Raw genomic sequence first — 13,130 nt, forward strand, 5'->3', positions numbered from 1 at the left:
CAAGATACCGCAAATCTTACAAGTATTTGTATTACTGTAGAAGTTCCTGCTGTGACAGTGCGCATCGCTATGTCCACATTCTTGCATTGTGTCGTTGCCCCCATCCCTGCTGTTTTGAAGTTTTCTTTCAATGAATTCATTTCTTTATTTATTTTTTAGCCACATATGTAAGCGTTCTGGGTTGCTGTTGGAACCCTTCCGTTTGGACCTGCATGTCCAGAAGAGTAATATCGTGCTGCATGCATGCCATGATGCACTACATTAAATAGCACTATTTTGTTTGTTTTGTTTTATTTGTTTTCCGTTTGCATGTGTTGGCTAACGTTTCCCGTAGTATGACTTGACGCTGGTGGCATCGGACAGCCTGAACGAGCAGTCGACGAGGGTGGTGATCCACGTGAATGATGTGAATGACCTGCCGCCTGTGTTCAACACCACCCAGTACTCGGCCGTCATGCAAGAGGAGTTCCCCGGCCCGCACCCGTACCGGCTACTGCAGGTCAGCAGCGGGGTCCCCCCTGTGTCTCCATCTCTACAGCCCTGTTCACTATACTTACAGCCCAGCACTGCTACTAGGCAGTTAGTTATAGAGATGAAGGCCTAACAGACAAAACAACGAATACTGTAGTCCACAAATGTCATGATGAAGTAGCAAACTGTGGATTGCATAAGTGGATGTCCCCAAATACCAAATATTTTTATGCTCCGTTAGGCCACTAAAATGAGAAATTTAATGCAGACCAACACAACACAAATGGATGTCTGATGTAGTTGCATGTCTGCTTATTTCAGTGCAGAGACTGATCGACCAGTTGCCTCATGACTAGCTAGTCTCTTGCTTTGAAAATGGGGAGACCAGGGACGAAGTGTTTCCTGCTGAGCTCTTTATAAGGAATCCTTAAGCCAACAGAAAAGAAAAAGTGTAAACACCAGATTTTCAATGGCAAAAAGAACATTAGTGAAATCAATGCATTGTGGCCGTTTAACAATGAATTGTCAATTATGAACAAGTTTAGAAATGTTTAATATAATGTTATATGTAGTACATTTGAGACAAGTATCAAACTAATTATAATACATAAACCATTATCATTATAGAATACAAACTAAGTATGTTAAGTAACTGAAACAGGATTAAAAATGGACCCATGCACTGGGGACATCTGCAATGGTAGGCACCAAACGACAATCACAAAAATCTGCTTCGCAGTTCTCAATTTTAAAAGGCATTTGAAGGCAATTTCATTTGATGTGTCATATTTCAGCCCTGTATAAAGATATCAAATACTTAATTTACTAGCAAATAAAATTTAATAAAAATCAAGTGTATAGCAATATGCAAAAATAGAGAAAAGACTTATAGGCGACACTTTAATATTTTATATGAATGCTGATGGTTCCATACAATGATGAAAGATGTTAGGCAATAAAAGAGGTAGGTGAAAATCAGCAGTTCAGAAGCAAATTTTTCTGCCAATGATTTTTGGATGAAAAAAACTGAAGCTGCATTTCATTGTTGGTAGACAAGCATAAAAGTAATAAGATCATATTTTAATTATTCATCTTCATAAATTCTGTCCTAGGAGCAGATTCTTCGCTGCAAGCTCAACATTCACCTTCTTTCCTCTTTTCTGACAACTCTTACAATATTTGTAGTACAAGGAATTTATCTTAATGTAATGTATTAGCTATTATCTTCTTCACGTATTATACTTTCATTTATTCATTCCGCCTTCTGAAGCACTCTCTATTATTCAAACTGTTCTGATTGAATATCACAAGCATTTGATACTTCATGATCCTTCACAGAATGTAGCTGCATGAGATATCAGACATATAATTGTGTATTTGCAATATTTTTTTAGTTTTGGTACCTTCTCCATTTATTCACTCCTTCTTCCTTTATCTAGTCCTTTCACTTGTTCTAGAGATTTTCCCTCTCTTCCTGCATCTTTTCTATTTTTAATTTGTTTAATAGCTGTCTCTGTTTCTTTTATCAAGATTGACAACCTTGTTAAGTGTTGCTGGTATTCATTGCTTGAAGGTGATTCTTTGTTTCATTCAGTTTTTCTATTTAGTTCTTCCACATAATGATTATTATATGAATATCTTTAATTTTTATATGTAATTTCTCCTTCCACCATGCTCCTCACTTCAGCAGTAAAATTAACAATGGCAATGCAGCAGATAGATGCAAAAAATACATAAGTTGTCCTCAGGAAAGAAATAAAGAAAAGAAATCTGAGGTTTTGAAAGAATTTGGTTATGCCAGAACTCTCACAAAAAACCATATGTTTGCATAGAATAAAAAGTAATAACAGCCTGCAGAAATGAAATTTTTGAGGTCAGTTAAGTAGTATAGTTCATAAGTACTTAAGATATGAAAAAATTATACCTGTCGATATTAGTAAAGAATAAAATAAAATGAATATATCTTTAGAATGGTAAGCAACTGCCATCTAAACATCATGCTTTGTGAAACAACTGGCCTCAGGAGATCAGTGCCAAAGTAAATGATTTGATGGCAGGCATCTAGCTCTGGACAGTTTGATATATGAAGTAAAGGGGTGTAGTAGTTCAGTGATGGAGGAGGAGGAGGAGGAGGAGGAGGAGGAGGAGGAGGAGGAGGTGTCATCATGAAGGATGGTCCTGTTGTTTCATGACACCTTACTGTATAAGTAGGAATTTAGGTGGCAGAAGGAAGACCAGAACTGCTTTGGTGATGGACTCATTATTGAAACTTCCCTAAGTTGGAAAGAATGACAAAAGTCAAACAATGAATAACCATTTGGATAGAACATACACTCCTGGAAATGGAAAAAAGAACACATTGACACCGGTGTGTCAGACCCACCATACTTGCTCCGGACACTGCGAGAGGGCTGTACAAGCAATGATCACACGCACGGCACAGAGGACACACCAGGAACCGCGGTGTTGACCGTCGAATGGCGCTAGCTGCGCAGCATTTGTGCACCGCCGCCGTCAGTGTCAGCCAGTTTGCCGTGGCATACGGAGCTCCATCGCAGTCTTTAACACTGGTAGCATGCCGCGACAGCGTGGACATGAACCGTATGTGCAGTTGACGGACTTTGAGCGAGGGCGTATAGTGGGCATGCGGGAGGCCGGGTGGAAGTACCGCCGAATTGCTCAACACGTGGGGCGTGAGGTCTCCACAGTACATCGATGTTGTCGCCAGTGGTCGGCGGAAGGTGCACGTGCCCGTCGACCTGGGACCGGACCGCAGCGACGCACGGATGCACGCCAAGACCGTAGGATCCTACGCAGTGCCGTAGGGGACCGCACCGCCACTTCCCAGCAAATTAGGGACACGGTTGCTCCTGGGGTATCGGCGAGGACCATTCGCAACCGTCTCCATGAAGCTGGGCTACGGTCCCGCACACCGTTAGGCCGTCTTCCGCTCACGCCCCAACATCGTGCAGCCCGCCTCCAGTGGTGTCGCGACAGGCGTGAATGGAGGGACGAATGGAGACGTGTCGTCTTCAGCGATGAGAGTCGCTTCTGCCTTGGTGCCAATGATGGTCGTATGCGTGTTTGGCGCCGTGCAGGTGAGCGCCACAATCAGGACTGCATACGACCGAGGCACACAGGGCCAACACCCGGCATCATGGTGTGGGGAGCGATCTCCTACACTGGCCGTACACCACTGGTGATCGTCGAGGGGACACTGAATAGTGCACGGTACATCCAAACCGTCATCGAACCCATCGTTCTACCATTCCTAGACCGGCAAGGGAACTTGCTGTTCCAACAGGACAATGCACGTCCGCATGTATCCCGTGCCACCCAACGTGCTCTAGAAGGTGTAAGTCAACTACCCTGGCCAGCAAGATCTCCGGGTCTGTCCCCCATTGAGCATGTTTGGGACTGGATGAAGCGTCGTCTCACGCGGTCTGCACGTCCAGCACGAACGCTGGTCCAACTGAGGCGCCAGGTGGAAATGGCATGGCAAGCCGTTCCACAGGACTACATCCAGCATCTCTACGATCGTCTCCATGGGAGAATAGCAGCCTGCATTGCTGCGAAAGGTGGATATACACTGTACTAGTGCCGACATTGTGCATACTCTGTTGCCTGTGTCTATGTGCCTGTGGTTCTGTCAGTGTGATCATGTGATGTATCTGACCCCAGGAATGTGTCAATAAAGTTTCCCCTTCCTGGGACAATGAATTCACGGTGTTCTTATTTCAATTTCCAGGAGTGTATTTGCTACATGTACACATTTTCGATAAAATGTACCAAAGGCCACATCGAGCTACATGTTCGTGCAAAAATGATAAATATCTCACAAAATTTACTTAAAGGAAAATCTCTAAACTATTTCAGTAAGGATAACTTACAAAGCAAAATGTATTTATAATTTCCATGTCTTGTTTTAATCTGTATCAACTCTTTTCGTAAAATTCTCATTCTTCTTTGCGTACTTTGAAACATTATACTATCAGCTACTAACACTGTATTCTGTCTTTTAAAATATTTCTATGTTTACAACAAAAGTCTGCATTGTGCATGTAAATGTGAATTTATGTACCAGTACAGCAGATACTTTATCTTCATACAGGTGTTGGAGCTCAAGTATTTCTTTAATGTATAAAAAATGCATCTCCAAAATAAATTGCCAACAGTCATTTGGAAAAGTATAATTGTTAAACTTCTTGTAGTAATTAAAATTATATAATGTGAAAGAAGCATTACAGTTTTTCATTGCTCGGTAATAAGAGGATCGTGTCCAAACTACCTGAAATGAACCACGTAACATTTCTAGTTAACAGAGACGTTACATGACACATATATAATGACTAAATATAAATAGTAATAATCACTAATGAATAAACATGTTCACCAAACAGCAGAAGCATTGCATCATTGACAGGCACACACAAAAGAGAGAGAAAACATTTGCTGTTTGGTGGCTGGTCTTCTTTACTTGTAAATTATTTACTTTCTAACAGAACTTTCTTACTATATTCATTGTAGTAATGATGCTTTTCCAAATCAATACCCTTCTTACTTTGAACTCAGTAGACCAAGGATTTCATTGTGTGTACAATATGATAACTTCTGTTGACACACACAGTCCGTGATCGCACATATGACACCAGTTCCCTGGGGAATTACTTCTGTGGCATGTCAAAGGTAACATCAGATTCAGATAGCATGAATAGATTCCTGAAAATTTTAGAAGTATTATGAGGTTCACATTTTTTTACATGCACTTATAGATAAATGTATTTTATTTTTCTTTCTTAAGCATTGTGCATGAAATGTAGCAGCTTTGGTTCACATTTACACAAAGCATGACAAAGTTAAACATTTATTAAGTCAAACTCATTTTCCACTATTTCTATACATTAGTTTTTACAGCCATCTGACAACAAAGAGCATTTTTGATTTTTCACAGCAATTACAAAAATTCTTAATCACATACACTACATGATCAAAAGTATCCGGACACCCAGCTGAAAATGACTTACAGGTTCGTGGCACCCTCCATCAGTAATGCTGGAAATCATATGGTGTTGGCCCACCCTTAGCCTTGATGACAGCTTCCACTCTCTCAGGCATATGTTCAATCACGTGCTGGAAAGTTTCTTGGGGAATGGCAGCCCATTCTTCACAGAGTGGTGCAGTGAGGAGAGGTAGTGATGTCAATGGTGAGGCCTGGCACAAAGTCGGCATTCCAAAATATCCCAAAGGTGTTTTATAGGATTCAGTTCAGGACTTTGTGCAGGCCAGTCCATTACAGGGATGTTATTTTCATGTAACCACTCTGCCACAGGCCGTGCATAATGAACAGGTGCTCAATCATGTTTAAAGATGCAGTCGTCATCCCCAAATTGCTCTTCAACAGTGGGAAGCGAGAAGGTGCTTAAAACATCAATGTAGGCCTGTGCTGCGATAGTGCCATGCAAAACAATAAGGTGTGCAAGCCCCCTCCATGAGAAATGACCACACCATAACACCACTACCTCCTAATTTTACTTTTTCACTACACATGCTGACAGATGACGTTCACTGGGCATTCGCCATACCCACACCCTGCATCGGATTGCCACATTGTGTACTGTGATTTGTCACTCCACAAAACGTGTTCCCATTGTTCAATCATCCAATGTTTACACTCCTTACACCAAGCAAGGTGTCATTTGGCATTTACCGGTGTGATGTGTGGCTTATGAGCAGCCGCTTGACCATGAAATCCAAGTTTTCTCACTTCCCATCTAACTGTCATAATACTTGCAGTGGATCCTGATGCAGTTTGGAACTCCTGTGTGATGTTATTTATAGATGTCTGCCTATTACACATTATGACCCTCTTCAACTGTGGGAGGTCTGTGTCAGTCAACATACAAGGTCGGCCTGTACTCTTTTGTGCTGTACGTATATCCCTTCGCATTTCCACTTCACTATCACATCGGAAACAGTGGACCTAGGCATGTTTAGGAGTGTGGAAATCTCGCGAACAGATGTATTACACAAGTGTCACCCAATCACCTGACAACGTTCGTAGTCTATGAGTTCTGCGGAGCGCCCCATTCTGCTCTCATGATGTCTAATGATTACTGAGGTCGGTGATATGTAGTACCTGGCAGTGGGTGGCAGCACAATGCACCTAATATGAAAAAACGTATGTTTTTGGGAGTGTCCAGATACTTTTGATCACATAGTGTATTTAAAAATATTCTGTCATTATAACGAACATAAAATATGTTTGATCATATCTGAAGTAAAGTACAAAAAAATCCAATTTATGATAGGCACAGAGTTTCTTTAAATCACTTGCTGCTGCACATGGTTTGAATCTTACAGCTTTATGTTATTCTGAAAGTCATTTATCAAAATGGATAAAAGATGATTAATAACAAATACTGATTTACAAAACAGAAAGAGTTGCATTATGTCTTTGCATTACTGTTTTCACTCTTCGTTACTCTAAATGTTTTGTTATTTGTCTCCAGGTGACAGCCACTGATGGCGACAGGGATCGACCACAAAATATTGTGTACTTTTTGACGGGTCAAGGTATTGACCCTGATAATCCAGCCAACAGCAAATTTGACATAAACAGGACAACTGGGGAAATATTTGTTCTCAAGGTAAAATATATCCCTAAAAAAATTACATACAATATTATCATTCACTTAACTTCACAAATACTTGCTATTTACAGTGAATTCAGTGTTCAGTGCTACATTTTTAAGGTATATTAAAAGTATACAGTGCTATTTTTTCTCAAAAGAAATGAAAATAAAAAATTTTGGCTTTACTCTCAAACTAGATGTAATGCAACGACAATTACTGAAGTTTTGAGTACAACTGATTATTTGACTAGAAAACTACATTGTGACTAACATTATAACAGATTACGAACTGGCATCAATTCATGGCTTCTGTAATGTTCACACCTTCTTATTTTAATCTTTGTGTCTGCTATTGTAACATCTGTTTTTCTTACCATCATCACTGCTGCTCCATCTGTTCCAATTGAAATAAAATTTTCTTCCAGGAACTAATTAGAAAATCCCATGGATTCCAAGCAATTTAACAATGTGTTTCAAATGCTTTTAGCAGTAATGTTATTTAGCTCAACTATATACATGAAAATGTTTGTGAGCTGTCTCATGTCAGGAATTTTGTTTGTAAATAACTATTGAAGTATGGAAAAGTGTCATTTTCCTCTGGAGGAACTAGATTACTGGGGGCATTGGCTTTGCAAAGATGGAGTAAGAATGGTTCCAAGACTAGTATGAGTTGAACAAAATTTTCTAGATCTGAAGTCAAGTAAAGAGCTACAATCATTTCTGGGACTCTTGAACTATTATGGGAAATTCATGAATGGAATCATTGATATAGCATGCCTGCTCATGCAACTATTCAAGAAAAATGCTAAATTCATGTGGTCAGAGGAATGTCAACATGCTTTCGAAGACCTAAAAAAAGTTTTAACATCAAGTCCAGTTCTAGTGTTTTTGGATTTTTAGAAGGAGCTTGCACTATTTTTAATGCATTTATTAGTATTAAGAAATATTGTTCAGCAGACTAACAATATGGGCGTTAAGGTCACAGTTCATAGTAATACACAGGAAGTTGGCAAGTAGAACAGAAGTAATATCCGGTGTTCCCCAAAGAAGTGCTCTAGGCCCTCTATTGTTCCTGATCTATATTAACAACTTAGAAGACAATCTGAGTAGCCCTATTAGATTGTTTGCATGTGATTCTGTCATTTGCCATCTTGTAAAGTCATCAGATGACCAATATGCATTGCAAAATGTTTTACATAATGGTGTGAAAAGTGGCAATTGATCCTGAATAAAGAAAAGTGTGAAGTTATTCACATGATTTCTAAAAGAAATTCGCTACATTTCAATTATGCGTTAAGTCACACAAATCTAAAGGCTGTAAATTCAACTAAATACTTAGGGACTACAATTACAAATAACCTAAATTGGAATGATCACATAGATAATGTTGTGGGTAGAGCAAACCAAAGGCTGCAATTCATTGGCAGAGCACTTAGAAGGTGCAACAGGTCTACTAAAGAGGCTGCTTACTCCCCACTTGTCCGCCCTTTTCTGGAGTATTGCTGTACAATGTGGGATCCACATGAGGTGGGGCTGACGGATGACATTGAAAAAGTTCAAAGAAGGGCAGTTCGTTTTGTATTATTGTGAAATAGGGAGTTAGTGCCACTGCCCGTGCGCGGCTACCACCTAGAGTTCATTCACTATCTCCTCCCCATCTTCCTAATTCCATATACTGTCCACATTAAACAATGTCCAGTCAGAGTAATTAATAACCAGAGTCTTTTACGAGGATCTGAGAGTAGCAAAGATTACAATAAACTTTCTAGTTTTCTCAGTTTGTCATGTTGGGATGGCTCCAGTTCTTCTTGTCTGGGGGGTCTGATTCTTGAAGCTGAAAATCTCACATCAGGTCCTCATGGTTGGTTTCAACTAAGTAAATTTGAAGATTCTTGTTGCAGCATATATATTTTTCCTCACATTTTAGTATATCATACAGTATTAGTATTAGTAAGTGAAACCTACTGCGTATAACAAGGCGAAAATCCCCATTAATGCATGAGTACAAAATAAATTCCCAGTCTTTGGAAGCGGTAACATCCGTCAAGTATCTGGATGTATGATAAGTGAATTGGAGTGACAATCATTAAAACAAAGGCTTTTTTTGTTGTGACAGGATCTCCTCATGAAATTTCAATCACCAGTTTTGTCCACTGATTGTGAAAACATTCTTTTGGTACCCAGCTACGTAGGGGAAAATGATCATAATGATAAAATAGAGTAATCAGGGCTCGCACAGAAAAATTTAAGTGCTTGTTTTTTCCATGCACTGTTTGAGAGTGGAACGGTAGAGAGTCAGCTTGAAGATGGTTCATTGAACCCTCTGCCCATCACTTTATTGTGAATAGCAGGGTAATCACATAGATGTAGATGAGAAATTGGTGAATTCAACAGTAAAGTGATGCATAAGCCAGGGAACAAACACAGAAATGCAGATGCTTTGAGCAGAAAGACATCAATAGTACAGGTACTGCATCACGGGCTTGCTGAATTGCAAGCAGCGTAGAATGCTCACAGTGACTACAAGTGATACAAAATACAACTGCAGTCCAGCATGTGTGACTATCCATTGTTTAAGGTGACAAGTTTAGGGCCACAAGTAGTGATGTCAGCTAAGTTGAAGGAGAAAGCCCAGAGGGAGGCACTTGATCTTGTTATCTGGTTATGGAGGGTGCAGAGCAACAAACTGAGTTGTGACTAACAGATATTGGTGAAAGGAAGATGTGGATCAGTAAGTGAGAAATTGTGTGCAGTGTGCACAACATGCAGACTTGAGCCATAAACAAATAACTTTGTAGAGACTCCCAGAAGTGTCAAAACCATCTGAAATGATTTTAATGGATGTGTTAGGACCATTTAACTGGACAACAGCAAGGAACTGTATTGTGTTGACAATAATAGATCAGTTTTCTCAGTATGAGGAGATATCTGCTACGCCAAAACAACAAGCAGTTACAGTTGCTCAAGCAATTGTCAACAATTGAATTTTTAAATTTGGGGTACTGGAGATGATGATTACAGACCAAGGACAAATTTTATGTTGGACTTGATAAATGAATTATGTTGTGTGTTATGTGTAAGAAACTGAGAACTAGTCCACTCCACTCACAATCAAATGGTGCAATGGATCAGGTGCAGCGTATTTGCAGAAGCATGTTAAGCTACTATGTGAACTCACACCACAGTGACTGGGACACTTATATCCCTCATTTGTCAAGTTGTCGTACAATTCAAAGTTCTGCACTAGTATGGGATTATCTTCATACAAGGCAGTATATGGCAGGAAAATACCATCACCATTTGCAATTATTAAGGCAATAAGGGGCAAGTATGGAGAGTCGGTCCATGATTTCATAAGAACAGTGAGAGAAATATGGAAGCAGGTGCAGAAGGCAAACACAAAGGCACTGGAGAGACAAAAGGAAGCTGCGAAACACATCATGGGTAGCATACCACATTACAGAATAGGGCATTGGATAACATTATCCAGCCCCAGCACACTGAAGGGTAAGATTAAGAAATTTGTCATGAGATATACGGACCTTACCAAATGGTTGAGTATGTCACCACTCTGGTTGGCTACTGTTGCCAACAAGGTTGTCGGAAGTGCATGGTGGATGATTCCGAGGTGTTCTGGACTCGGTCCCAGGAGTGTTAAGAGCGGAGACTGAGAAAGACACAAAGAAGAAAAAAAACAAGGAGTGGATGTGAGAATGTGGCTGAACTGTTTGGAAAGAGATATTTTGTTGTGTTTATGTTTCAGGTGGTAGCATGTAACATATTAAGGATCAAGGAATAAGTTTTTGTGTTAGAGCAAGGATCATTTGAATTTACTTTGTATGAGAGTGCTGACTGATGCCAGCAGCATTCTGACGGGAAAGGAGGGGGGGGGGGGGGGGGGGGAGATGATAATCCCCGTCCTCAGGTTGCTGTACATTGAGGTCGAGGGTTGAAGGAATGCTAGTCGTTGCAGTGCTGCACCTATGTCTGGAATGGAATGGGGTGCTGCAGAATTGGCACATGGTGAGAGGAGTTCATTTTGGCAAATAAGAGGATGCTGGTTACCAACCATTAATGGATGCTGAGTTTTGTATTTAATGAATGAGAATCCCAGAATGAAGTGAAGAAGCTAGAGGAGGTATTTCCTGGGCTTTAGTGGGGAGCCAAGAGCAGGGGTATTCTCAGGGAAGTTTCTTGGGTATGTGAGAAGTTGCATAAATCTTATGAACAATCATGGGAACAGATGCAGCAAGCAATGGATGTGGTGCTGCAATCGCTGTTTTCATGGAAGAGGCATTGGATAGATGCTGGGCAGAGAATTTTGAAGACAATGTTTGGAACAGCAGAGGCCAGTCACCCATTGCGATGACTGCATCTTCATTTCAGCACCATAACTGTACACCCATGTCTCATCACCTATTATGATGTTCTTAAGAAAGTTTTCATTGCCATTAACAGTGGCAAGCAGTTCCTCACACATTTCAACACGGGTATGTTTCTGACCTTCAGTCAATAAAAGTGGTACAAATTTTGTACTGACACGATGCATTTCAAGTTTTTCACTCAAAATTTGATGGCATGATCCTACACTGACGCTCATCTCCTCAGCAACTTCCTGAGCAGTTAAACAATGATTTATGTGAATCATAGCACAAATGCTATCCACATATCCATCATGTGTTGATGTGGAAGGATGTTCAGACTTTGAATCGTCACAGACCGACATTCTGTCCTGTTGAATACATTTAAACCACTCATAGCACTGCACACGACTCATACAGTCCTCCACGTAGGCATTGGTGTTTGAAATGTCTCTGTGAAAGTTTTGCCAAGTTTGTAGCAGAATTTCACAGACACACACATTGTTCTTCAAGCTCCTTTATTGCACTAATCTGACAAGCAGGCTGTATACTTTCTCACTCAGTGGCTGTGGTTCACTTGCTGATTGTCCAAGCGAAATGAAGCAAATGGTTGTTGTCTAAACCTGCTGCAAGGTGCATTCAGGAGCCGCTGCATGCACTCTCTGTTGGTTGGTGTGCTATTTCAAAAGTTCGGTTTCTTTTTGAACACACCTCGTTTGTGGTGGAGTATTACACAGCTGGCAAAAGCACGGTGTTGTTTCATTTATAGGAATGGAGCCATTGAATTACAGTGAAAATGGTCAGGCTTGCTCAGGAAACCTACCAGTGCAGAGATAATGCCCAGTAAAGGCTAGAGCATTTCTCTTCCAGCAGATGCCAGTGTTTTTGCTGAGAACATGAGTAGAATCAATACATTGGCATAACAGGTGCACTGCTATCTTGTATAAATAGCTGTCATTTCAGTAGCACTTTCATTCAGAGCCTAACAGTTGTACCAACCTACAAAAAGTCTGCCTTCTGGACTTAGTGCCATGGCACAGCATGCCATCTCAGGTGTCATCAGCAACCCAAGCTCCTGCCCAAGTGGCATCAGGTCATATTCTGTGCACAGCAGGCATCTTCCACCATTGTGGTGCATGTGCCACCGCACTGCATGTGTGTACCACACTGCATATCAACGGATGCTGGGACATAGCCATTCATCATGGAGTTGGCTACCACAAAAAGATTCCTGGCCGTCTTTATGTGCCACTGATACAACTTGTTTGTGATGTGACTCACACAATGGAGTCATGTGCCACACATTGAGCACATACATCAGCAAAGCTGGACATCTGTGCTGCAGCTGGCTGGACACTGGTTGTCATCTCTCTGATCGCCTGGCTCTTCCCACAAGAAATGGGGGAGTAGTCACTGCACCACAACAATCTAGTGCAAATGTGCGATAAGGTGAAGTGTTAATTTCAACAGCTGAGTCTCTCTGAACTTTCACTGGCCTCCAATCCTGTCTTAACCCTCCACCACCTGCCACCTTGCATTGTAGCCACCCCTCCACTCCCAGGTTTGGCTACAGAAGCGATACCTGGCATTCCCCAAGGAAGTATTATAGACCATCTGCTTTTTTGTAATCTATATAAATGATCTAGGAGACAATCTGAGCAGACCT

General features: G+C 40.9%; 1 protein-coding gene across 1 annotated transcript in view; it reads left to right on the plus strand.

Annotated features, from left to right (window-relative positions):
• LOC126484972 (neural-cadherin-like) overlaps window positions 1-13,130 on the plus strand; it is a 431,022-nt gene that overhangs the window by 212,917 nt on the left and 204,975 nt on the right. Inside the window, exons 4-5 of the mRNA XM_050108576.1 lie at window positions 335-499; window positions 6,981-7,118. Of these exons, the coding sequence (XP_049964533.1) occupies window positions 335-499; window positions 6,981-7,118 (303 nt within the window). The remainder of the gene's footprint in view (window positions 1-334; window positions 500-6,980; window positions 7,119-13,130) is intronic.

This window comes from Schistocerca serialis, chromosome 6 (assembly GCF_023864345.2).
Source record: "Schistocerca serialis cubense isolate TAMUIC-IGC-003099 chromosome 6, iqSchSeri2.2, whole genome shotgun sequence".
Lineage (NCBI taxonomy): Eukaryota > Metazoa > Arthropoda > Insecta > Orthoptera > Acrididae > Schistocerca > Schistocerca serialis.